The sequence below is a fragment of the Denticeps clupeoides genome, unplaced genomic scaffold, assembly GCF_900700375.1.
Source record: "Denticeps clupeoides unplaced genomic scaffold, fDenClu1.1, whole genome shotgun sequence".
NCBI lineage: Eukaryota > Metazoa > Chordata > Actinopteri > Clupeiformes > Denticipitidae > Denticeps > Denticeps clupeoides.
The window spans coordinates 130843-155272 of record NW_021630125.1 but is presented as its reverse complement, the minus strand read 5'-3'; the positions used below and the strand labels follow the sequence as shown (position 1 = coordinate 155272).

At 40.5% G+C, this 24430-nt stretch overlaps 1 protein-coding gene and 1 pseudogene across 2 annotated transcripts; both read right to left on the bottom strand.

Annotated features, from left to right (window-relative positions):
• Positions 1-8813: 8813 nt before the first annotated feature.
• On the bottom strand, positions 8814-21528 carry LOC114784213 (vesicular glutamate transporter 1-like; annotated as a pseudogene).
• Positions 21529-21690: 162 nt separating this feature from the next.
• LOC114784210 (uncharacterized) lies at positions 21691-24299 on the bottom strand. 2 transcript variants are annotated; one of them, XM_028969439.1, is made up of 4 exons: positions 24187-24299; positions 23489-23655; positions 23009-23152; positions 21691-22177 (listed from the first exon to the last, which is right to left on the bottom strand). In XM_028969439.1, exons 2-4 carry the CDS (start codon positions 23652-23654, stop codon positions 21936-21938), a joined length of 552 nt encoding a protein of 183 aa, XP_028825272.1. In that variant the 5' UTR covers position 23655; positions 24187-24299; the 3' UTR covers positions 21691-21935. The 2 variants fall into 2 exon arrangements, with proteins under 2 accessions (XP_028825272.1, XP_028825271.1); XM_028969438.1 differs by lacking the exon at positions 24187-24299 and adding an exon at positions 24067-24180.
• Positions 24300-24430: the final 131 nt, after the last annotated feature.

Below are 24430 nucleotides of genomic sequence, written 5' to 3'. Positions count from 1 at the left end.
TACACTGAAATGGACCGAGGGGAAAGGCTCATTTCCAATTTAACACTTTCAAGCAATCTCCCCCATGTGCCAAACTGTTAGTCCAGGCCAGCAAGACTGTATTGACTCACACTCTTATCTCGCTCATGCAGACTTGTTTTACATTGAGTTTCTCCAGCTGCACCTCACCACACTCCTGCAATGGCAGAGAATCTCCATCTCACGCCAGTGTGCAGTCCACCTTGTAATCACCAACTGCCTGACATGTAGTAGTGAGCTGAGGGGGCTTTCAGCAGCCATCACATTATATTGACCACCCACAACATTAGGACCCCACATTGTGCAGCAAAATAAAGCCTGGCGTGCACAAGTGTCTGGGCCAACAAGACATTAGCAAGACATTAGCAGCAGCCTCCATGGGTTACATCTGTTCGGACAGATCATAAAAAGAGATGATTGAACTGAGATCTGGGGAATTTGGAGGTCAACACCTTGAAGTCAACACCTCGTGGCATGCACAGCACAGTGCCACTGGTCAAAGACTATTCTGCCTCGGTGGTTCTGCACTATGTACTGGGATGCTTTCCAGACTGCTGCAGTTATTTTTTAAACTGCCGCTATAAGAGCAGGGCTTCGTGCTTTCTTCTCAGAATTCTACATGCAGCACCCCATAATGAGGTTTTGGACAATTTATTAAAAATAAAAATACTGCAAAATAACATGTGCATAAGTATTCACAACCTTTGTCATGAAGCTCAAAATTTTGTTGAGGTGCCTCCTGTTTCCCCTGATCATCCTTGAAAGTTTCTGCAGCTTAATTGGCATCCACAATGATTGGACCTGTCAATGTCAAAGCTGACAGTTCATGTCAGAGCACAAACCAAGCATGAAGTACAAGGAATTGTCTGTAGACCTCAAATCTGAGGAAGGCTACAGAAACATCTCTGCTGATCCCAATAAGCAGAGTGGCCTCCAACATCCGGAAGAATGTAACCAAGAACCTGATGGTCACTATATCAGACCTCCAGAGGTCCTCTGTGGACAGAGGAGAACGTTCTAGAAGGACAACCTTCTACCATCTCTGCAGCAATCCACATATTAGGCCTGTATGGTAGAGTGGCCAGATAGAAGCCACTCTTTAGTCAAAGTTTGCCAAAAAGCACTTGGAGGGCTCTCAGACCATGAGACAAAGATTAAACTCTCTGGTGTGAATACCAAGAATCACATTTGGAGAACACCAGGCTCCACTTATCACCAGGCCAATACCATCCCTACAGTGAAGCATAGTGGTGGCAGCATCATGCTGTGGGGAGTAGTCAGGAAAGAGGGAACTGCAGCAATGTACAGAGACATCCTGCATGAAAACGTGCTCCAGAGCATTCTTGAACTCAGGACAACAACCCTCCGTCTTTGCCTCTCGGTGGTGGAATAAACTTCCCCTTGAGATCAGAACAGCTCAGTCACTGAGTATTTTCAAACGGTAGCTCAAGACCTTCCTCTTTAGAGAATATTTAGATTAACTTGTGACCTTCTTATTGTCTGACTTATGTATAGAAACTACAACAGAGTGAATAAAAAGATTGTTTTCATAGTTGGGGTCCTAGTGAACCAGAACTGATCACTTCATCAATGGTAACTTGAAAGCACGCTGTAAGTCGCTCTGGATAAGGGCGTCTGCCAAATGTCTTAAATGTAAATGTAAGCACACAGCCAAGATATTAAAGGAGTAGCTTCAGGACATTTCTTTGAATGTCCTTGAGTGGACCAGACTTAAATCCGATTGGAATCTGGTGAGATCTTAGAATGGCTTTCCATCCGACCTGATGGAGCTTGAGAGGTGCTGCACAGAGGAATGGGCAAAACTGGCCAAGGATAGGTGTGCCAATCTTGTGGCAGCATATTCAAAAAGACTTTTTTTGCCAAAGGTGCATCAACAAGCTATTGAGCAAATGCTGTGAATGCTTGGGTAAGTGAGCTTTTCAGGTTATTTTTATTTTCAATAAACCTCTGTCACGTGACTTATGTCGCTTGGCTACATGGACGCGGAACCGGATGATTGGATTGCTGGCCGGTGCTCAGTCATTGTTTGTCAATGTGGCAACGATTCAGCCCAACTCATCTCTCCTCATCTACGGTAGGCCTGATCCGTTCTCTTGCTTTCCTCAACCCTGATTCCCTGTTTGTTGTGTTTTGTTATGCGAGCGTCAGCCTCCGTGGAGGTTGCAGTGTACGCTGAGCGTGTTGAACTTTGCTTCATCTCGCGATTTGGTTCCACGTCTCTCATGCCACACCACAGCCCTGTGACAACGTGGGACTTTAAGGGGACATTAAATCTGGGGATTTGGTTTGTTAACAACTTGTCTACCTCACTTATGATTGAACTATTTTCTGACACTCACAACTATATTAGAATTCTGTAATTTACATAGATTACATACAGCTATCTGTCTCTTCTATTGTACTCTAATTCACTCAGGAAGGAGTACAATGCTTTGAAGCTGGAACAGCTTATCCCTCTGACATATGAGATAAAATCAAAACCTATCGATTTACCTTTAATACTTTAATACCTCAAATCTTTTGACATCAGTGGAACAGACTTTTGGGAAACTATGTCAATTATTTCTGACAGGAGCTATACAACCCTGAGTCTCTACATCAGTTCCAGGCCACAGAAATGAATTAACTAAAGGGCTCAATCAGAGACAAATGTGTTTTTTGCATGACTTTAATGTTTGTAACAAATTGAATTATTGAACTTTTAAATGATTGAACAAGTAAGTGACAGAAGAGGAAAAAAGAGTTCTCGCTCAATCATCATTCAGGACATTAAGCTGGCATGCTTCATGCATTCTTACTGTGCTACTGACCTTTTCTCATACAGCATTGCATATTTGGAGAGGGCTTTAGGGAGGAACCCATTTCCAAATACCATGCATGCCCAAAATCATAAGATTCACATAGATTTTTTGGTTTAAGTCAATGCAATTAATGAAATGCAACATCCGTATTATTATCTGTATTATTCACAGTTTAAGACAGCAATGAACAATACATTTCAACGGAAAATCAAGGGAAGACATAGCTGAGCATGAGCAAAAAGCCCAGCTAAGAGTCTGCGGCACTGAAGGGCCAGCAGGATGATGGGAGGGTGTGATGGTGCCCTTTTATTTAATATTCAGAATATGAAACAGCATGTGAGAATGTCAAGCTTTGCTCTAGCTCAATGTCAAGCAGCAGCTTTGTATAAGCTTTTGTTTTTATATTTGTGCAACCATGTTCAAAATGGGTTCATTAGTAACATGCATAGCCAAACCAGGACAAGAATTATGATTAGATTATAGGTCTTAATTGTATAGGTCAGCACCATGACTGTGTAATTATGTTGTTTTTCTGACATTGTATATTCTGTATGCTGATATAGACCAATGCATTAGAGCAAGAAGTAATCATGTTCTTTTCTTGTTAATTTTTCATTATTGTAAATGCAAATGCAATTAAGTAAAATATATGTATTATGAGAATCAAGTCCAGTCAGGCAGTAGCATAAGAATATAACTCAGAAGGTGCATTATAACATGTCCTGTAGTAGTGCTGTGCCTCACCCTGGGCGAGTCCATAGAAGAACTTCGCACCCTAGATCTATGCATTTATAGATAGTGAGTGGTGAGGAAGTACAGGTCAATTATGTGTGTATTTGTGTAATTTTAGCCCTATAAGTCATAGGGCTAAAATTACACAAATACATTAGAACACAAAGCATTTCAGTTTGTATCCTGTTTGCATTAGAATATCATTAGACTTGGCTTCGGAAAAAGCCTATACCCAGAACAAGCTTTGCAACGAATGACATATGATGTCAGATTATCTATATAGTCAATGTTCTGTTAAATTTAGCTGTTACATCATTAACTCAAGAAATCTATCATCTTAAATGATGATGTATATTGAGCAGTATTATTGGCTTATTTGCATACTGCTATATACATTTAAAAAATGCCTAAATTTTTTTTATAAATGTTTTGTTCACTTTTTTCTTATCTACTTATTCACCTTTTCCACTCTTTATCATCAGTTTTATTCCACTTTTTACATGTTATCTGCTGTTTTTATTCACGTGGAATCATATTAACTGTTCGAAAGTGTGTGCACGAGAGTGTGGGTGTGTACGTCGCGCCCATGCAAACGTGTATCATTCGCATTACTCATGCTAACACCATGAAATTAACCATAGGCAATGCATCACCAGTTGCCAGTTCTGACCAGTCTGTTGCTGCAGGCAACCGTTGAATTAGAATTTCTTACCTTCTGAGTGCTGTGACATCAGTTGAACCAGTGCATCTTTGTCGCTGTCTATAAGCTCATTTGATATCACAATACAGTGATTTATGTTACTTTTCATATTCTCATTTTAAATATACATTTTTGTTACATACCATGCTTAGTTTGCCATTTGGTAAAAATAAAAACGTAGCTAGTTCACTGACATTCATGACTTTTAGCTTCAGCTGCATCTTTTAATTGTTTTTGATTTGTCTATCTTCCATATCCCCTATGTCCTGCTCCTGTTTGTCTCTCAGTTCACCAAATGCATCAATGATCAGACCTTGAGAAGCATGTGCATACAAACAGAGACAGACAAAGTGACAAAAAGTATGGATAAAGCAAATGACTTCTGTCATGTAGCTTTTAAAGGGTCCAACTGAAATGGATGAATAATGTGGTGCTTTTAAAACATATCAGACATTTTACATGTTGTAAACGTGGTTAAAAAAAACACAGTTAGAAGATCTGTGATTGAGAGAATGCCTATTTCACACCAGAGGCTACACGGGACTTCTGAGCACCATGACACGCCTTCACAACTCACAGAATCTGCATGCCTCTCCATAGGTGTTCCACACTCAAAGCAGACAAACGTCCAGTCTACTTCATCCACGAGAGTCCCTGGATGTGTGAAGACACGGTGTGAAGAATCAGCAGGGAAGTGAATATTTCCTTGTTTTATACGTGGGCATGGTTCTACTCCTTTTTTGTTGTGATGACGAAAAAAAAAAAAACGTATTCTCTAGCCAGGTTGTGTTCGGGGGGCCACTGTTGAATCCAGGACATTGACTATGACCTAAAATGTCACCCAAGCTTTTATTATTTAGGATAAGCCAATAAGAGTAATGTAGTTTTGCCCCTTGATGAGTAGGAATGGATGTGTTAGTGTGTTTTGTGTTCCTCAGAAAATACTCTAAACAACTTCTGATTCTTTCATGTCTCTTGAGGTGATTAAATACAGACATCATCAAATACAGAAATTCCTACAAACAGAAGAATTTCTATCTTGTTTTTCTCTCATTTTTTTATGTATTTACTACTAAGCATACACAAGGACTTCAGATGGGGGTTACCTCTGCAAAACCAGTCAAAAAAATCCTGGAGGAACAGTCTACTGTCCAGAAACTGACTGTGAGTGCAGTGGAAATATAAAAACACAACAGACAGTACATTGCATTATTATTTGCATTTTTCAGGACTTTCTGTTCTCTGGTAAGGAACTGAAAAGACAGGAGTTTTCCTGAAAGTTGAAAGGCCAGTGAACAGCAGGAGTGTTCACAGCTTCCCAGTAGAAAGTGGTGTCTAAATTTAGACATTTTAAATCAGAATCAAATTGTCACAGATAATTTTGACTAAACATTTTAGTGTGTGTGTGTGTGTGTGTGTGTATATATATATATATATATACACTTTTTTTTTTTCAATATTTGCAGCTCTAGCTCCACCATCTGGAAATAGTAGTGATGAGCAATTGTGAAAAAAGAGCACTTCTGTTGTACATTACAAGGGTGTAAGGGTGTTTGGACTTTTGGATCAGCACAAAATGAATATTGACAGGTTTTGTGCAAAATCAGGCTTCTTGTGCTAATCATTTTTTTGTTTAATTGTCTGTGATGAGACAAACCCAAACCATATGGAAAGATTGTACATTCAACTCCAGTGTATGAGAATATGAACTTTCCTTTTCACATAACTGTGCTAAGCTTTGTGACTGGGATAAACTATTGAATATGTAAAATAGACTTTACTTTATACACACACACACACACACATATATATGTGTTTGTGCGTGTGGGTGTGTGTGTGTGTGTGAGAATGCAACAGAAGCCCAATTTTTGGCATTTATTATACATACCTTTCAGATCTTAATAGAGGGTGGTGCTAAAGCTAAACCGGAACTGCAGATATGCACAATTGCAACAAATGACAAAGCTGACAAATAGTGACCTTTCTAATAGTGGTGTGAAATTATAAAGTGTTTGGCTTTGAAATAAATCCCAGTCCCTACAGTCCCTGGTGAAAAAACAAAAGTCTCTGCAATGCCCCAGCAAGTTCAACACCACTGACTGAAACCCAATGACACTTCCACTGACCACTGAACATTTTATCAATATTGTTTGAATATGTCCTCTTCCAGGGCCTCTTCCTTAGGCCACTGCTAGGCCACCACTGCCCAGAAGACAACTGCCCTGATGCAGATACCTGCCCTTGTGCTATTATGGGACACTGTTACTTCATCCACACTCTGCCTGCAGGTGAGAAGAAATGCTTCATCAGCATTTTAAACAAAGGATGGATTTTGTAGAACTGACTGTTCAGGTTTTCTAAGAATTCCTTTTTCATCTAGACTGCACAACACTCTAGCTAATATCATAATAACAAAAATGAACTTTACTCACATGAAAAGACCAGTCATTTAAATATTGTGACTGCCCCTCTCCCAGCTCCCTTTGGGGGTATTGTATTGATATTCATGGATATAATGAAAAGTGAGACATTTGATTAGACATGAAGCCGCTAGCATCAGCTCAAAGGGATTTGTTTTCCATTTGTTGACAAAAAAGGATAGGTGGACAAGAGCAGTATTTTAACAGAATTTTATTTTGAAATGTGCTTCCCCCAAACTTACATCTATAAGTATACAAATGCATAATAATAATGATGATGAATAAGAAGAATAGATGTTTTCCACTTCCACTGTTTCACACATACGTTTCATACACAACATTTAAAGTAACACACATAATAATCAAAACTTTTTAATATAACTATGTTCCAGGGACAGAACAACCATGGGATGCAAATTATGTGTGTTGAGTGCATTAAGGACAGTGTGTGTCAATCTGGGTCCTCCATAACAGCCTACAAAACATGTCATGATCAGAGTAACTGAAGAACTGGTTGTTGCACATGTGTGTATTCTGCCACTACACACTCTCTCTCACACACAGAGAAACAAAATATACATGCGTAAATGAATATACACTAATCAGCCATAACATTATGACATAGCAGCCCTGAACTGTCGATGCATGATTCTAGAGCTGTAGTAGAGCCTGAAAATCTAAGCCCAACAGAATTGAGGCTTAAACCCGACCTGATCCAATAAATACAGCTTCTTAAAAGCCCGGCTTTCTTATACTCCGTTTCACCTCCTTAGCCTTTTCGTATCTCTTCACGCGATCATCCCCTGATGACAGTCGCCGAGAATTGCAAATTAAACATTTTATCAAACGTTTAATAAAAATTTATTAAAACATTAACATTTTATAAAACAAATTTACAACATGTGAAACTCGAATCAGCGAATCATATGGAACAGGTTTTAGAGACCGGAAGTCTACAAAACGTGGTTTAGCTCCGGCCAAGATATCAATCGCACTAGACCTCCGAAAACATCCTATCTTGCACCAAGCCATGCAGGTGCTTTAAGTTGTATAAGTTGTGAGCTGGTGCCACCATGGCTTGGACCTGTTTGATCGAACTGAAATCTGGGGAAGACAACACCTCCAACTTGCTGTTGTGCCCCTCAGTCCATAGTTGGCATCCTGGGGCCCCCGCACCTACACCGGACCGTCCATTGATTTTAAGCAAATGCAATTCATCAGACCAGGCCGCCTTCCATGGTTCTGTGGTCCACTTGCTCACATGCCCACTATAGGCACTTTTAAGATGAATGGTCTGTGGTTCACTGGCTTTCCATCCTTGGACCACCTTTGGTGCATACTGACCATAGCGTAGAAAGGGAAAATCCCACAAGACATTCTATGTACTTTTGGAGAGTCTATGACTATCTCGCCATTACTGCTAACGTATTCCACACGCTGCCAGATGCCATTGTTACAAGATGATCAATTATACTCACTTTCATAAAGTTATGGCTGATTGGTGTATAAACAACAGAGAGCGTTTAGTGTTTATAATGTTTGAATGACACATGAACTCTCAGATGTGGACAAATGAGATTCAACATGAAGGCTTGTGTGCTGACACAGTGTTGCAGTTATTACTAAAACCGTTGCCCTACTCCAGAAATAGTTTCCAATATGAATTATGTAAATACAACAAGGGAGCAGGTTCTACTTGTGTGTGATGTATTTTGATGAATTGTGGTTAAATATGTCTAATAAAAGGTGTGGGTGTTCTGCTCTTTCTGTGCTAGTGACCAATACCACGCTCCTGTCACTCTCAATATTGTATTGGCACAAGAGAAGTATTGCCGTTTCACGATCAGGAAAAAAATGTGTCATAAAACCTAAGCAAAGTATAACTTCTTAATCTCTCCACACAAGTCTAAACTCTCTATAAAAACTGGTGATGAACTAGAGGTGGGAGTCAGAGAACAACCAGTGAGTGATATGGGAGATGCAGTGATATTGTAATAAAGTCAGTTGTGTGAAACTCAATGAATTGCTAAATAGTGATCTAGTCTTGATGTCTCATATGAGGAACAATTACTCCGTCAAGTCCAATTGCAACAGAAAGTTTATAGACACAGAAAATATAAAACCTGAATTTTGTTAAAAAAAAATCACTGCTTTTTTTAACACAATTGTAATAACATGCCATTTAAGTGTTAATAACACTGCTCAATGGCCAAAAAAAGTTCATCTTTAGTTCATCCCTTTGTTTATCTCCTATACAAGTTTCTTATACACAGCTTTAAGTGTTCAACTTAAGCAACAGTACATGAAAATTGGACATCAGTATCAATAACATATTACTAGAGAGAGTATCGTAAATGGCCATATTGTTTTTTTTGTCCTATTATGAACTCATATGGGTTATTATTTAAGGACGGTTAACAGAAGTAGGCAGGAAAGGGGGTGACTAGCTGTTTACGTGAACAAACGCTCACATGTTTATTATGGCTGCGGTCCCTCCCTCCAGTCCCAGCTCGGTCTCACTGTCTACGTCAGTTCTCGTTCGTCCCTCTCCTCCATACAAGTAGCTGTTTTGTTCCAGCCGGCTGGATGTACTTTCTGTTTTTGTCCCAGTCGGACACCCAGCTCCCTGCTGCTCCACCGCCACTGCTTCCCAGTGCCTGGGATCCATTGAGATCCTCTGATGGGTTCATGGCTCCATATCCAGAGCCCCTGATGTCCGGTACAGCTCCTCGGTCTCATTAGCTAGCTCATCTTCGTCCAGAATTCCCACCTTCTCATCACTCATGGTCTCAGGCTCCGCCCACGGCTGCTTCTCTCCAGATGCAAAAATCCCTGGAAAAGTCAAAAGCAATAGAACCATTTGCATTAAGCAATGTCATCAGTTATCACTATGCCAGAAAAGTATTTACTTGGTCAGAAAAACAAAAAGCCAGGGCAGATAGGAGCAGTGTGGGGATGGAGTGAAGGGGTGAAAAATGAGAAGTCAGGAGATACACACCATAGAAGATGACACCACCATAGTGCACAAGAGATGCAATGAGAAAGACATATTGCCACTCCTCTCGTGTCTGAGAGAGGAAGAAAAGACAGAAACACATGGAGAGAGATTGACAGGGCAATATATGAAGCAAGATCAGTGAAGTATGTAACCTGTAAAAAATTTGTGCGGAAAACGTTGTGGGAAAAAGGAAATATGTGTTGGTGCGACATAAATATGCTTTGTCAAATATTGTATCATTTTTATTACTCAATTACTAAAATTTCATCAAGCCAATGGGTATAACTGTACTGTTGAAACTTATATTGTGCACAAACAGTTTTATGTTGGCCAAGCAAGAGGGAGCTCTGCACATGCGCAACAGTGTTCTTCCACTAGCTCTTCCGATGTGGTGCTTCATGTTAACTAACTGTCCTAATCAGCAGATTTAGCTTTATAATGTAAACAAATTGGTGAAAGAACCATTATCAAAATGCCTAATTTTTTGATGCCATAATCATTGATTAACGTTTTATTGTCTGATAAAAAGAGAAATAATTATTTTTAGATTATTGACACAAATTCAATATGGTTGTTGTAAGGTTATTCTACACAGCAGCAAGACATTCTGCTCAAGCATTACAGCCTTCATCACTGCCAAGCTGAGTTTTTGCAACCTGCTGTACCTTTGATTGAGTAATATCAATAGGTTTTGTTTTTCGATAAATATTTTGAGAGTGATATTAGTAAGCTTTGTAACCTGAACGCCAATTTTTTTCAAATGTTATTTGCATATTTTGTTCATTATTTGTTGACATACGGTGTTGCTGGATTGCACTTCAGGTGTTAAAGGTTTACATAAAATTCACATCAATTTACTTGTCAATTTTATTTGAAATGTAGCTACAGTGGAAAAACTTGTACTGATTTCAGATGGTTTCAGATGGTTTGTCCAATTCAAAATGTACTAGTCAACTTGGAACATTTAATTAATTCAGGGGACCAGCATGCTTTGCGAGTGCTACAAGGGGAATGAAGTGTGTGTGTCATCTAAATAACTGAGTGTTAGAATGTATGTTATGTATTAGTATGTGCATATTGTTTGGGGGTTACACATTTAGGGAAGGTGGGGTAGTGAGACACTAGCAGGTAAACCATACTGAAAGTAAGAGTTGAATGTATGAAGCATTTAAGTCCGCTTGTACATTACAACAGTTTACACAAGACAACTAGGTGCAACGGGTCACTAGACAGGTTTTAGTTGGAGTAACAGAAGGATTTTACAGTGCAATTTGAAATGTAATGTTCAGTCACCTTGGAACATTTAATCAATACAACATAATATTTAAATTTGAGTCTGCTTGTTGGACTAATTAGGCATGTTTAGTCAACACAGAACATTTAATTGACATAATTTTTACTTGGGTCTACATTTAGACGTGATAAGCACAACAAAACCAAATAGTTAACAAAACTTCAATTGAATTAACTTAAAAATTTAGAAGCAACGGGTCACAAGATACTTTTTAGTTGGAATAGCCAGAATAGCCAGAACAGTGTAAATGATGGTGCTAGATACTGGACTATAATAGATAAAGCATCGCCTCTCTTATAGGGGCATTGAAGAGGTGGGCATAAGTTACATTTAGTCCATTATATGTATTTGAATAACTTTTTTTTTTTTTAATTACATGTAAGAGTAGGTTAACAATGCAATACTTTTTACTTTTACTTGAGAACATTGGTGAATAGACAACTTTACTACATTAGGCAATTTTTTAAACAATTTTTATGATAAATTTTTGCCAGACAGATGCCGCTAGTAGATGTAAGACATGAGAATGTCTCACCAATCAGACATAATCATGCAGTCACATGACCGCACACGAACTGTGGTGGTATAGTGACAAAACAAGATATGTAGCACACGCATGGAATTACCAATGGCAGGTGTGACTGTCTCTAGTGCTAAAACCATAGGTTACAGAAAGAATACAGAATCCCAGTATTTCATATACACTCTTTTAGTGCTTGTAAACATTTGGTTAAATGGTGCCATAAACTAAGCTTGACTAAGCATAAACTAAACTACTTGAGTTGTTTTATCACTCATACTTTAGTCTACTCTACCCACCTCTGGGGCATTGTGGGATATAATTGGCAAGTACTGTATATACTGTAACTCATGAAGCAAGAAACAAGATTCTGATCAGAGACAGTTTCTCACCTTATTCTTTGTCATTGCCCCAACAATGAGAGGGCATACCATGCCAGACAGAGTACCAACACCATTTGAGATGCCCATGAGGATGCTGGCATAGCGTGGAGCGATGTCCAGGTGGTTCACATTAAACCCTGCACATGCAGAAATCACACACACTTGTTTTGTATGTCTTCGTGAGAAACTAGTCTAAAAACTTGTCTTTAACACGTATAATAATTGCATCTTTGTCTTTGTAGCAGGTCTTATCTAATCCCACACCTAAACAGGACATCAGAAACTAGCAAACACACACACACCTGAGATTGCAAATCCACTAAATCCAACTGCTAGAACAAGGAAAGATATGGCAACTCCTTTGGTATGTGAAAACCCAACCACCAACAGGAAAGTAGCTTCCATCCCAAAACCTGACAGAGACAGACAAAATAATTGTGAGTTAAGACAACTAACCTCACAACTAATTCCAACTGGGCTCTGGCAGCCACAACCCTGAATCGGACTCAGCAGTAATGGAAAACGAGTGAGAGTAATAACTGAGCTTTGAACTGAAGCTTAAAAATGTTTGCTGGAATAGAATGCAGTGTCTAGGGTTAGCACATGTCCCTTAGACTGACCTCCACAGTTCATCATTTTCCTGACGTTGGTGGTGGTCATGATTTTGTGTGTCCTCAGGTAGTCAGCCAGCTGCCCCCCCAATGGGGACAATGATGGTCATCACCAGATGAGGCAGAGCAGACAGGATGCCCACCTGAGAGAGAGAGATGTCCATCATGATTCACCACAGACCTTCAGTAATAAAGAGCATGACAGTGTCAGATCGCATCATAAACTGAATGTGTGTTTGATAGGCTCAACTTTTTCAGTAGATTCCTGAGATTAATGTAAGAATTAGGATCAGAAAATGCTCAAGCATCACTAGATTTATTCCTAGACATTCACTGAGATTAAACATCTTTTTATATCTGTGTTAAGGTTCTGGGATTAAAAAAAAGAACTAACAATTTGTAGACAGATAGCCACTCTGTTTTCATATTCTTATAGGTTTCTCTGCATCTGTGAAACTGGATTTAAAAGAAAAAATTCAATCAAATACAGCCCAACTTTTATAAACATAGATTGTGACATCATGAGGTTGATTTGCTTGCATTGTATAAATTCGTTAACAAAAGCGGCCATGACAGGCTCCTGGGGAGCAGTGTGTGGGGACGGTGCTTTGCTCAGTGGCACCTTGGCAGATTGGGATTCGAACTGGCAACCTTCTGATTACGGGTCTGCTTCCTTGCCTGCTAGGGCACCACTGCCTCAACAATGTTCAGATTGGAACAACAACATTCCACATAAAAAAGCATGAATGTATTACAACTCATCATGTAATACAATGCTGATGAGTGAAAATGATTGAGTGTATAAATGTATGTTGATGGTGAAGACTGCATAAAAACGTGCGCATGTGTTACAATATGTCACCTTGCTGATCTCAAAGCCAAACACTTCCTCGAAGTAGGCCGGTTGGCTGATGAGTAGCAAGTAGAAGGTCCAGCTCCTGCAGAAGTTAGCCACGATGATAGCATATACTGGCATGGAGGTGAAGAACTGCCTCCAGGGCGTCTTAAACTTCTGCAACAGTTTACAAATGTAGGTCACAAAATGCAAAATAAAGGTGCCCCACTTGCGGAAAAGTGGGAAACATCTTGATTGTGGGTTAATCCTCTGAGATTAAGGGTCAATTTTAGGTCTGGATTTGGTTCAAGGGTGACCTGCAGTGGGTTGGCTAGGCCTGCTGACTCTCCTATGGCATCTTCAATGTACTTTCTCTCTTCAGGTGTGATGGTGGGATGAGCAGCTGGACTCTCATATGACACCATAATCCAGAAAATGTACCATATGATCCCAAAACTGCCTAAGAACAGAGAGAGCCAGATGGATCAAATGGAAGAGGGATGAGGGAAATTGTGGAAATGAATTTGAGGACTGTGGCAAAGATCCTTAAAAAGTGTAAATACGTAGTTGGAATGAAGGTGAAGGTTTCAGAAATGGAAGGATTCGTTCAATCCAACTTGTTTTTCACATATGACGGTTTTAAAGAATAAATGGCTGCTGCTGACTCTACTACAGTCAACAGTGATCTCACCATACACATAGAAGACAGAAGACCAGCCGGAGTACTGCACAAGAATACCAGCCAGGGGCATGGCCACCACAGCGCCAGCATAGGAGCCTGACAAACATACACATTAATACACACTGAACAGACAGTTGATGAAAAGTTTAGATGAAGATTGTTTGCAAGTTCTTTGATCCTGCTTATCAGGGGGATAATTTGGACATGTATAGCACAACTATCAGGGGGATAATTTAACATGTATGGCACTGCTACTCAGTCAGAGTTCCATAATAAAAGCCCTAATATTCTATCTGCATGTGTGATTTGGTAGCAGATATAGTCCCAAGATAACCACTTATTGCAATAATTGTTGCGTTTAAGTACGTTATGTAGCTGAGACAGTAAAATATTGATCAGGTAGTATGTCTGGCAACATGTCTTGCACCACTTTGCACATTGAGACGAATTGAATGGAGGGTTTTTATACACAGACATAGACTAACACCTCATGATCAGAGAGCTATTTTCTCCTCTTCAAGATATCTAACTACCCTTATTGTTGGTGTGCAACCCAGAATTGCACCCAGAACCAGAAGGGGTTTTTCTTGTTTTTATCTGTGTATTGATTTAAATCTTGAGGATATACTTTATATTAGCAAACAACCCCTAAGTGCTGCATCTGTTATAGTTCTTTGAAAACTGGGCTCTCAGACTTTTGTCTATTAGCTGTACTATGACCTCACCACAAAATGCTGTAGTAGCCAATCGGCTTCTCTCAAGGGGTGGGGCCCACTTTGCCCAGATACCATGACATGCTGGGTAGGACACACCCTAAAAAAGTAAAAATGGAGTTTGAAATATAAAAAGTAGGACCGTGTCTCATATGAGCAGTGTTGTGACCACTGGGTCACTGTCTGTAGGATTACAGTTACCTCTACAAGGCCCTGCAAGATCCGGACCATGATGACACAGCCGAAGTGAACCCGTGCTGCTGAGGGAATCAGCATGTTGAGAGTCGAGGTGGCAACAACTGCAAAACCAAACACCCTGAGAGATAAAGAGGGAGATTTGTTTAGATTTGTATGTGTGACAATTTGTATGTGTGACAATAAGAATAATAAGAATATAGTGTAAGTACTGTCAGCTCACCTGTTGGCAGCAAATTTCTGGCAGATGAATCCTCCAGGGATCTGAGTCACAATGTAGCCCCAGAAAAACGAACCATGGATCATGCCCACAGTCTCAGGGTCCCAGGAAAACTGTGCTTTCTGAAAGGAAATGTCATTTCAGACAGGATAGAAAGAATAAATAAGAGTTGAGCTTTCCCTGTTCTGAAAGTTCAGGTCTATCTTTCATTAATAAAAAATGCTTTAAAAATGCCTGTAATTACTTGACAAGGCACTTTCATTCATTTCCTATTTGTATTTCACTATTTATAATAGTGCATATGACTTTTTTATCTATTAAAAAAATGTAATGGCATTTAGACGATGCCCTTATCCAGAGCGACTAGTAGTTACAGGGACAGTTCTCCTGCAGCAAGTCAGGGTTAAATGTCTTGTTAAGGGACACAATGATAGTGGGATTTAAACCTATGATGTTGTGGTCTTCTGGTTCTTAGATGACTGTGTTACCAACTAGGCTACTACCACCCCGCGTCTTGTATTGAAACGTGTATTTAAAAAATAATCAAGCTGTCATCACTCCATGTTCTGACTGTTCAGGTTACAGTTGTGTGTTCATGATGCCATCACACCTTTCATACTAAATTTCCATTAAAATCTACTTGAGTGGTGTGAAAGGTCTCCACTTCTCTTACCACTATCACTGGCTTGTCCCCCCTGTAGATGGTGTGGTTGTTGACCATGCTAACAATGGCCACTCCCAGGTTGCAGCGGATCCCAAAGGATATGCAGAATCCAAGCCCAGAGAGAATGGCAATTATATACCGGCGTGGCAGGCCGAAGCAGGTGCAGTCCACCATGGGCAGCTCCTTCTCCTCCACCAGCTCTGGCCGGCCTTCTGCCGACAGTTCAATCGTCTCGCCATTCTCTTGACGCTTCTCGAGAATTCTGTGAATTCAGAGGTCTAGATTGTATTTTTTGGGCCGCAGAGTGAAGGCAAAGGGGTCAACAAGTGCTAAACACCTCTGGGAACTCCTTCAAGACTGTTGGAAAACCATTTCAGGTGACGACCCTTTTTGAAGCTCATCGAGAGAATGCCAAGAGTGTGCAAAGTAGTAATCAGAGCAAAGGGCGGCTATTTTGAAGAAACTAGAATATAAAACATGTTCAGTTATTTCACCTTTTTTTGTTAAGTACATAACTCCACATGTGTTCATTCATAGTTTTGATGCCTTCAGTGAGAATGTACCAATGTAAATGGTCATGAAAATAAAGAAAACACATTGAATGAGAAGGTGTGTCTAAACTTTTGGCCTGTACTTTTATTTGATAGTTCTGACACATTAATTCAATTTAGGTGCAGAAGACATATTTCATTGTCATTCAAAACGACCAAAATCACTTTCACTAAATCAGAGGGCTGCAAGGGGATAATACCTAAATATCATCTCAATCCCCTTCTCTAAAAAACAGCACATTGTAAACTGGAATGTCAAAATTAAACTGGAATGCTCAAAGAATGAAGAAGAGTAGTATAATAAAAAACACAAAAAACCTTCAGATCAAATTCATCAATTTTTTTACCATCCCATCTCTCAAATAATCTTCATCAGCAAGGTGCTGATTTATCTGTCACAGTGAATCCAGAAAATATTCACAGCACATCACTTTTTCCACATTTTGTTGTGTTACAGCCTTATTACGAAATGGATTTTATTTTTTTTCCCTCAGAATTCTACACACAACACCCCATAATGACAACATGAAAAGATTTACTGGTTTACAATTAATAGTATCCACAGCCTTTGCCATGAAGCTCAAATAGAGCTCAGGTGCATCCTGTTTCCCCTGATCATCTTTGAGATGTTTCCACATCTTAACTGGAGTCCACCTGAGGAAAAAAACTGTACATGTTTTGGAAAGGTCCACACTTGTCCATATAAGGCCCCACAGTTGACAGTTTATGTAAAGGGAACTGTCTGTAGATCTCAGAGACAGTATTATCTCAAGGCACAAATCTGGAGATGGTTATAGAAAACATTTCTGCTGCTTTGAAGGTCCAAATGAGCACAGTGGCCTCCATCATCTGTAAGTGGAAGAAGTTCAAAATACTAGGACTCTTCCTAGAGCTGGCTGGCAACCTAAACTGAGCAATCAGGAGAGAAGAACCTGGGAGGTGACAAAGAACTCAATGGTCACTCTGTCAGAGCTCCAGAGGACCTCTGTGGACAGAGGAGGAGCTTCTTCTAGACAACATCTCTGCAGCAATCCACCAATCAGGTCTGTATGGTAGAGTGGTCAGATGGAACTAAAAGTTTGCCAAAAGGCACCTGAAGGACTCTCGGACCATGAGAAACAAAATTCTCTGGTCGGAGGAGACAAAGATTGAACCCTTTGGTATGAATTGCAGGTGTCACATTTGGAGAAAACCAGGCACTGCTCATCACCGGGCCAATACCATCCCTACAGTGAAGCATGGTGGTGGCAGCATCATGCTGTGAGGATGTTTTCATCTGTAGCAACTGGGAGAGTAGTCAGGATAGAGGGCAAGATGACTGCAGCAATGTACAGAGACTTCCTGGATGAAAATCTGCTCCAGAGCGCTCTTGGACAGTTAATCTTTCAGTTCACAGCCAAGATGTCAAAAGAGTAACTGCTTTTAAAAAGGTTTTTTTATATATATATACATTTCAAGTAAACTTTTTCACATTGTCATTATTGGGTGTTGAGTGTAGAAATTTTGCAATAAGGCTGTCAAAGTGATTCGCTCTGAATACTTTCCAGATGCACTATAGATAAATTCATTACATCCATAATACATCCACATCAAACAACATTCATAAATGGTAGACATGCTTCTAGCAATACATGCAGCCTCTTCAACACTCACCACTACAGCAAGAAAGAATTCAACATAGCAACTCTATGTCCAGAACTTGAATTGTGTATTTGACACCATACAAAATTTGGTTTTGGGATATCATTTGCCTGAGGTATCATTTCATCAATTAAATGGGTGGGTTAGTGTGTTTGTTCAGGGCTCACTCACAAACTCAAATCTACACAGAGGAACAGAGACAATACAAAGACTATAATTCATCTACTGTTAATAATTTTGAATGGCGGGAGGAAACTGGAGAACCCAGAGGAGAGCAAGTAAGCAACTGCTTTACCAGCTCTTGTTTGTCCTTAAATGGAGTTTCATTAGTCTCATCCACGTACATTCTCCTGTACAGGTCGCACCAGTGTTTTACATATTTCTTGGACTTAAGGCCTTTTGGGGGACACATATCCTTTTGCATGTTTTTAAAATATGCTCTTTACTTGCACTTGCGTCCTCCCTCCTTGTGAAATCCGTGACACTACTATTATCTATTACTGGAAACAAATCTTGAAAAATCCAGAATAAAATGACAATATTTCAAACCAACCCACAAATGCATGGTTCACATCTTTTGACTCATTCATCACTAAAATCTGCTTGGAAAAAAAAACATAGAGAAGACTCTACAAATTCAAATGCACAGTTATTTACTACTTTTTCCTAATTAAATTCAGTTTAATCAATCAGTTCTTAAGAATTTCCAGTTTCAAAACCTTTCTCAGCCAGTCAATCGATTGTCATTTTGTATTTAATAACAACTACAGTGACTCTGACATCCATCTAGATATGGTCCCATCTGGAATAATTCTGATATTGAAATCCACAAGAAAAAAAAAATCTTCCACATATGGCACTGGAACAACACAAAATTGAATAGCATGTCCCAATTGGCAACATTAAATGTATTTATTGATTTCTAGCAACAAAATTATTGTATTGTCAAAAGGAAGAGAGTGCAAAAAAATGTTGCAATTGTAGTTATGATATAAAGTCTAGAGCCACCAAAAACATGCAACCAATGCATGTTTTAGCTCGGACTGCATCCAGCCACATATCAGCTGAGCTAAAGGATTTTTTGGAAGATGCAGCAGTACAGCAGGATCAGATGGGGATGCTCCTCCCCTCTCTCCCCATTGCTCATTAAATAATAATGCTTTTTTTGCATTTGAATTATTCATCAACATTACAGCAACCTATTTTTGTCTCTTCTGCCATTCTCCCCTGTACTCCCCAGGGATCAAATATCCTTCATCAACACAGTCGGTACCCAGCCTGAACGGTCCAGAAAGCTGAAACCTGAATAGGGCAGCCAGATCTGCAGTTTCACAACCTCTGAAAGCTTTTTCAACAATTCATGAGCACACACTCAAACTCACACCGAAACACACACACACACACACACACACACACACACAATTCCATGGCCAGTCGTCCCCTGAGGACAAGTGAATGGTATTTAAAATACCATTAATCAAAACTAATTGAAAACATGTGCTAAACTCTGCTAATTTAAGTATTATTATATTCTAGATAGCTTTTTTTATTATTGTTGGTCCACAGCCATTTCTTTCTCTATTGAACTTTGACATTTTAAGCAAAAGACGTTAACTCTAACCCTGTTGTTTTTTTTATTTGTTTGTGATGTCTGATGTCTTAAGCTCCTCTGACGGCTACATTTGAGCCAGTTCCGTTTCCAACTTAGCCTGTTCAGTGCTGCATTGCTTCCATCTCTTAATCTTTGACTTCCTCTCCTCTGCCTCATCCAACTGTGCATGGCATTTATAGATTGGGGCGGGGCCAATTCAATATCAATAAACTGGTATCAAATATCCATGTTTAATATGAACATGTTTAAGTAGACATATTGTCAAAGTGTTGAATTCCAGGTCTCTATGACAGCAGATCATTTTGGACATTCCACAACATTCTTTCCTTCTTTGTCATTTTATCCTGTACAGCTATGAGGAGAACAAAATATAGTGACTACTGGTGTGTCCGAATGAGCTGAAATAATTATAAAAACCAGAGCAATTGCAGAATTCATTTACAAAACATGACAATCAGGGCATTCTGGAATCCCTGCTTTGCAGCTTTCCACCTGGATCAAACAAGTGACCAAGTTCTGTAAATCAGTCTGTGATCAAATTGTTCAGTTCCAACACCGTCCCACAGAGAGAGATAAAGAGAGAGCGAGAGAGAGATTTGTTGGGATTTAACCGTGGTCAACAGCAGGGTGTAGGGAAGGCTATTTGTGGAGAGGATTTATGCATTTAGACATCATCAAATCCTTGGAGAGAGAGAGAGTGTGAGGGAGAGAGAAGTCAGTGAAAAGGTTGATCAGAGAGCGTGAAAGAGTTAATCGGACCCAACAATAAATCGTTCATTCAGCACTATCCAATCCACGTCAAGCACTTTCCTAGGGAGCCCCGAAAATGTGTTTCGTACACTGCAACTGTTAATCTACACTTACAGCACACGATAACTGCGGTAAAGATTGAGGTAGGGTGAGCCCACTAACTAGTGATGTCAAGTATGAGACCGTCTGCAAATTACTGCGAGCTTTGGGAAGCGTGTACAGAGAATGAGACTCATCCAATTATCTTCATGAAGCCGAAATATAAATATAGACTCACAGTGTTTATTGTCTGCAAAATTCCTCGCTGCCAAGGACACTCGAATACACTCAAATTCTCTGACACTCCAAGTCTCCCATACTCATTTTTAGAAATAATTGTTATTTATGCACAGTTCTGGGAAGGCAAATATATGCCACAAATGTGAAGTATTAAGCGGTCCGTTTGTGTAAAAGCTTCTGAAGCAGCAACTCTGCACCCAGGCCGGGTTGGGTTTCGAAGCTGGACCCTCAGTTCTATCGGAAAATTGTTCGAGCACATGATAATTACACGATAATTACCACGGACTTGCTGGAGGGAGTTTAGTTAATAACAGATCGCAAGCGGCCCTCAAGGGAACGAAGTGTCCCAGGAAGGACCCGTTAATCCGGGAGACCGGGGCTTCTTTTCAAATCAGCATCAAACTAAAAGAAAACACACACACACACACACACACACACACAGCAGTCCTGCAGGCGCCTCGTACCTGTGAACCCTTCCCAGCGCCTTGGCCGCCACCGCCTTGACCCGCTCAGGTCGGACCTCCATCCTTGCGCCTCAGGGGCTCCGGCCGGTGCGCTGCTGCTGCTCCTGCTGCCTCTGCGTGTGCGCGCTCCCGTGTGTGCGCGCCCCCGCCGCGGCACGGGCGCGCGCAACCCCCCTCCTCCCCTGCCCTTCACCTCGCGTTCACTCTCCGCTAAGCCGCGTGTCCGCGGTGTTCGGAGCAGTTGAAGAACTAAAGGCGGGGCGCTAGTGGCCTAGTGCTTTACCGCCGCTGTGTCCCCCGGGCGTGTCTCCAGGGGGACTGTCCCTGTAACTGCTGACTGTAAATGTAGCGGACGGTGGTGGACAGCTGGCTGGCTGCAGGTGAGTGTGGAGCTGTCCGTGGTGCTGAAAGCAGCTTATCTCCACTTCACTCCTGTCACTTCCGCCTGCGCGTAACACGGGAGTCTTAAAGATCTAATCCTGTGGCAAGCGCCCGTCCTGCCATACACCCACGGTCACGCTGTAATAAACTAGTGCACCTTCACACGTCCAACCTCACATCGTCAGTACCATCTACTGGACAGGACTGCATACAATTATTCTTTTATTGTTATTGTCATTACTGTCGTGTTACAATTTCAAGTTATGAAATGGTTACAGTAGATGAAAGAAAAGTGATACAATCACGCCTGTTACAATGTCATTACTGCTTATAACTACATGGAATCGGTGATTAGGAGTGTAAAATATCAAACTACATCCAGAAATTACATGGTTTACAATGTCGCATTAAAAAGTGTGAGACACGCAGTTCCTCTGAGCCAAGGAACCGTCAGAGGAAACTTTTCTCCAGGTCCTGGGCTGAGATGGTCCTCAGAGGAGACGGGGGAAACAAGGAGAGGGCAGGAAAGGGCGAGGTGGGCGGAGGAGGGGAGAGAGTTGGAGGCAGGGTGATTATCGACGGCGTCTCGGAGAGCGAGCCATAACCCCATCTGTCCACCGCTCTCTCGTTACGGCCACCGGAGCCAGGGGAGAGGGAGGAGGAGAACGGATCTCTTAAGTCCAGGGATACGTCTGAGAAGGAGAGGATAGGTTAAAGAGAACACGGAAGACTGAAGCCGTTGATTTTAACAGGGGTTTCAGTCATCCGTCTTGATTTGTCCTGTCCTGGGTCTACACCAACTGAGCTGATGCTTTTCTCCAGTGCTTTACGTTACGTTTATCGTTGAAATCCCTCACTTGGTTCACTAGGACCCGGTCTGCAACTACCATTCATTTAATAACTCAGAACCCAAATATTTTATTAAAATATGTCATAAAAGAAGATTTTTATTAGCTTTATTTGGGTCTAAACTGAAAGACATTATAATGTCATTCATTAGTAGAAAAGTAGAAAAGCACCCCTTCTCAGCTTGTTGGGCCACACCCACCACTTCTTACATGTTTCTGTGCTATTCTGTACATAATACTGTAGGTGATGGCTGATGGGAAGGTAACATTTCAATCATTTCAAATCAATACGGTCCAGGGCAAAAGCTGGGCGGTCACTTTTAGGAGTGTCCAGCCCCAACAAGAGCTCAGAAGGAATACCAAGAATGAGCGGTAGTAGCCTAGTGGTTAACACACTCGCCAAATGAACCAGAAGACCCAGGTTCAAACCCCACTTAATACAATCATGTCCCTAAGCAAGACACATAACCCTAAGTTGCTCCAGGGGGGACTATCCCTGTAACTACTGATTGTAAGTCTCTCTGGATAAGTATGTCTGATAAATGCCGTAAATGTAAATGTAAATGTAGATCCAGTCAAAAATCATCTCAGAAGAGGTAAACAAGCAAATATGGATGTGATGTGTGGCCTACAGTGTAGATGCCTGTATTCAGGTAAGCGGGCGTATTTGGGTACCTGCGTCCTCTTCGAGATGTGCATGCAGGTAAGGCTGTTTGGTGTAGAATTGGTTGTAGATGCAGTAGATCACACCCATTAGAGTCACTGTGCCCACAGCAGCAGCAATGAATATGGCAAGCTTGTTGTTATCAGCGTGATTATCTGTCCGCACATGGAGGAAGCAAGATCAAAACTCAAAGGCATGTCAAAAGACATATATGCACCTTTCTATAACGCCTTTGTCATGCTTTCTCATAGAAAATGAGCAAGCATGGAGGAAAAGGCTGTAGTCATAAAGAGACCTTGGTTCTCATAGACATTTATTTGTGTTCATTACCTTACGGATTTTTAAAATTTCACTGTTCATTACTAAGTGGAACTGCTTTTGTACAAAATAAATGGTGTTTTTTTTTTTTTCTTGTTTAGTGGTAGAGAAGTATTTTTTGTACTGGAACATTTAGATTTTACATTACACACTTGGTCCTCACTGTGTCTTACACATTTGCTGCAGAGACACAAGAGTCTCCCTTTTCCCGGCATCTGTGTGGTCTGGAATCGACTCAGCATGTGGTTTAGATTCATCTGTGTGTTTCTGGTCTGCGTTCTGACTCAGAGAATTGGTGACACACATACTAACCAATAGCAGCAATCTCATGGCAAGCATGCTGAGAAAAGACACATTAACATTGCATTATAATATACATAGAAAAACTTTTGTATTTTGTAATTATTTTACCTTTTGTAAACCAACCCATACTTCAAACATGAATAAATGGCAGATTGGGGCATTTCATTATCAAAATATAGACCGATTTAATATCATTTCAGAGGATTAGTGGTTGGATTAAAGACATTGTATGAATTATGTAAAAGCTCATTTACAAATGATTCCTTAAAAAATAATTGGTGTGGCAGTAGAAACTGTGCAAGATTTATGCAACAACACAATCAATATTTAGTAGCTGATTTTGTTATTGGACTATCTGAATGCTTGAATGTAAAAAAAAAAACATATTCATAACCTTATATAAGCAAACAATATTGTTAACAAGAACTCCAAGAACTTTTGCTTTCACCTGAAAAACAGATTTTGGCTGTGATATTGGTCTGTTTTCGTTGACAAAATTTCCACAGCACTGCATAACATCTACCACCACCAAAAACACAGAGAACCAGCCAGATGAAGCCTATCTTACCTTCAGCCGTAGTCAGAACCTGCAGCTCAGCTGCCTTCAACCTTGCTGTTTATTTCTCATCTCCATTGTCCCCAGAACGCCACCAAGACAACAGTCCCCAGCCACATTACCCATCCAGTCAGGCACATGACGTGCCTACTAAATCCCCAACCAATTAAACAGCGGTAACTGCTTACACACACACACACACACACCTGCTACTTAAAAATAGCTCTGTATTTACTACATTATGTCTGTTTTATTG

Excerpts from the sequence above, each read along its gene's own strand:
- LOC114784210 (XM_028969438.1), bottom strand. The coding sequence starts at position 24,137 with ATGTTATGCAGTGCTGTGGAAATTTTGTCAACGAAAACAGACCAATAT. Across the intron at positions 23,153-23,488 it reads TGTGTCTCTGCAGCAAATGT|ATAATCACGCTGATAACAAC; the intron begins GTAAGACACAGT and ends ATGTGCGGACAG. Across the intron at positions 22,178-23,008 it reads ACATCTCGAAGAGGACGCAG|ACGTATCCCTGGACTTAAGA; the intron begins GTACCCAAATAC and ends TCTCCTTCTCAG.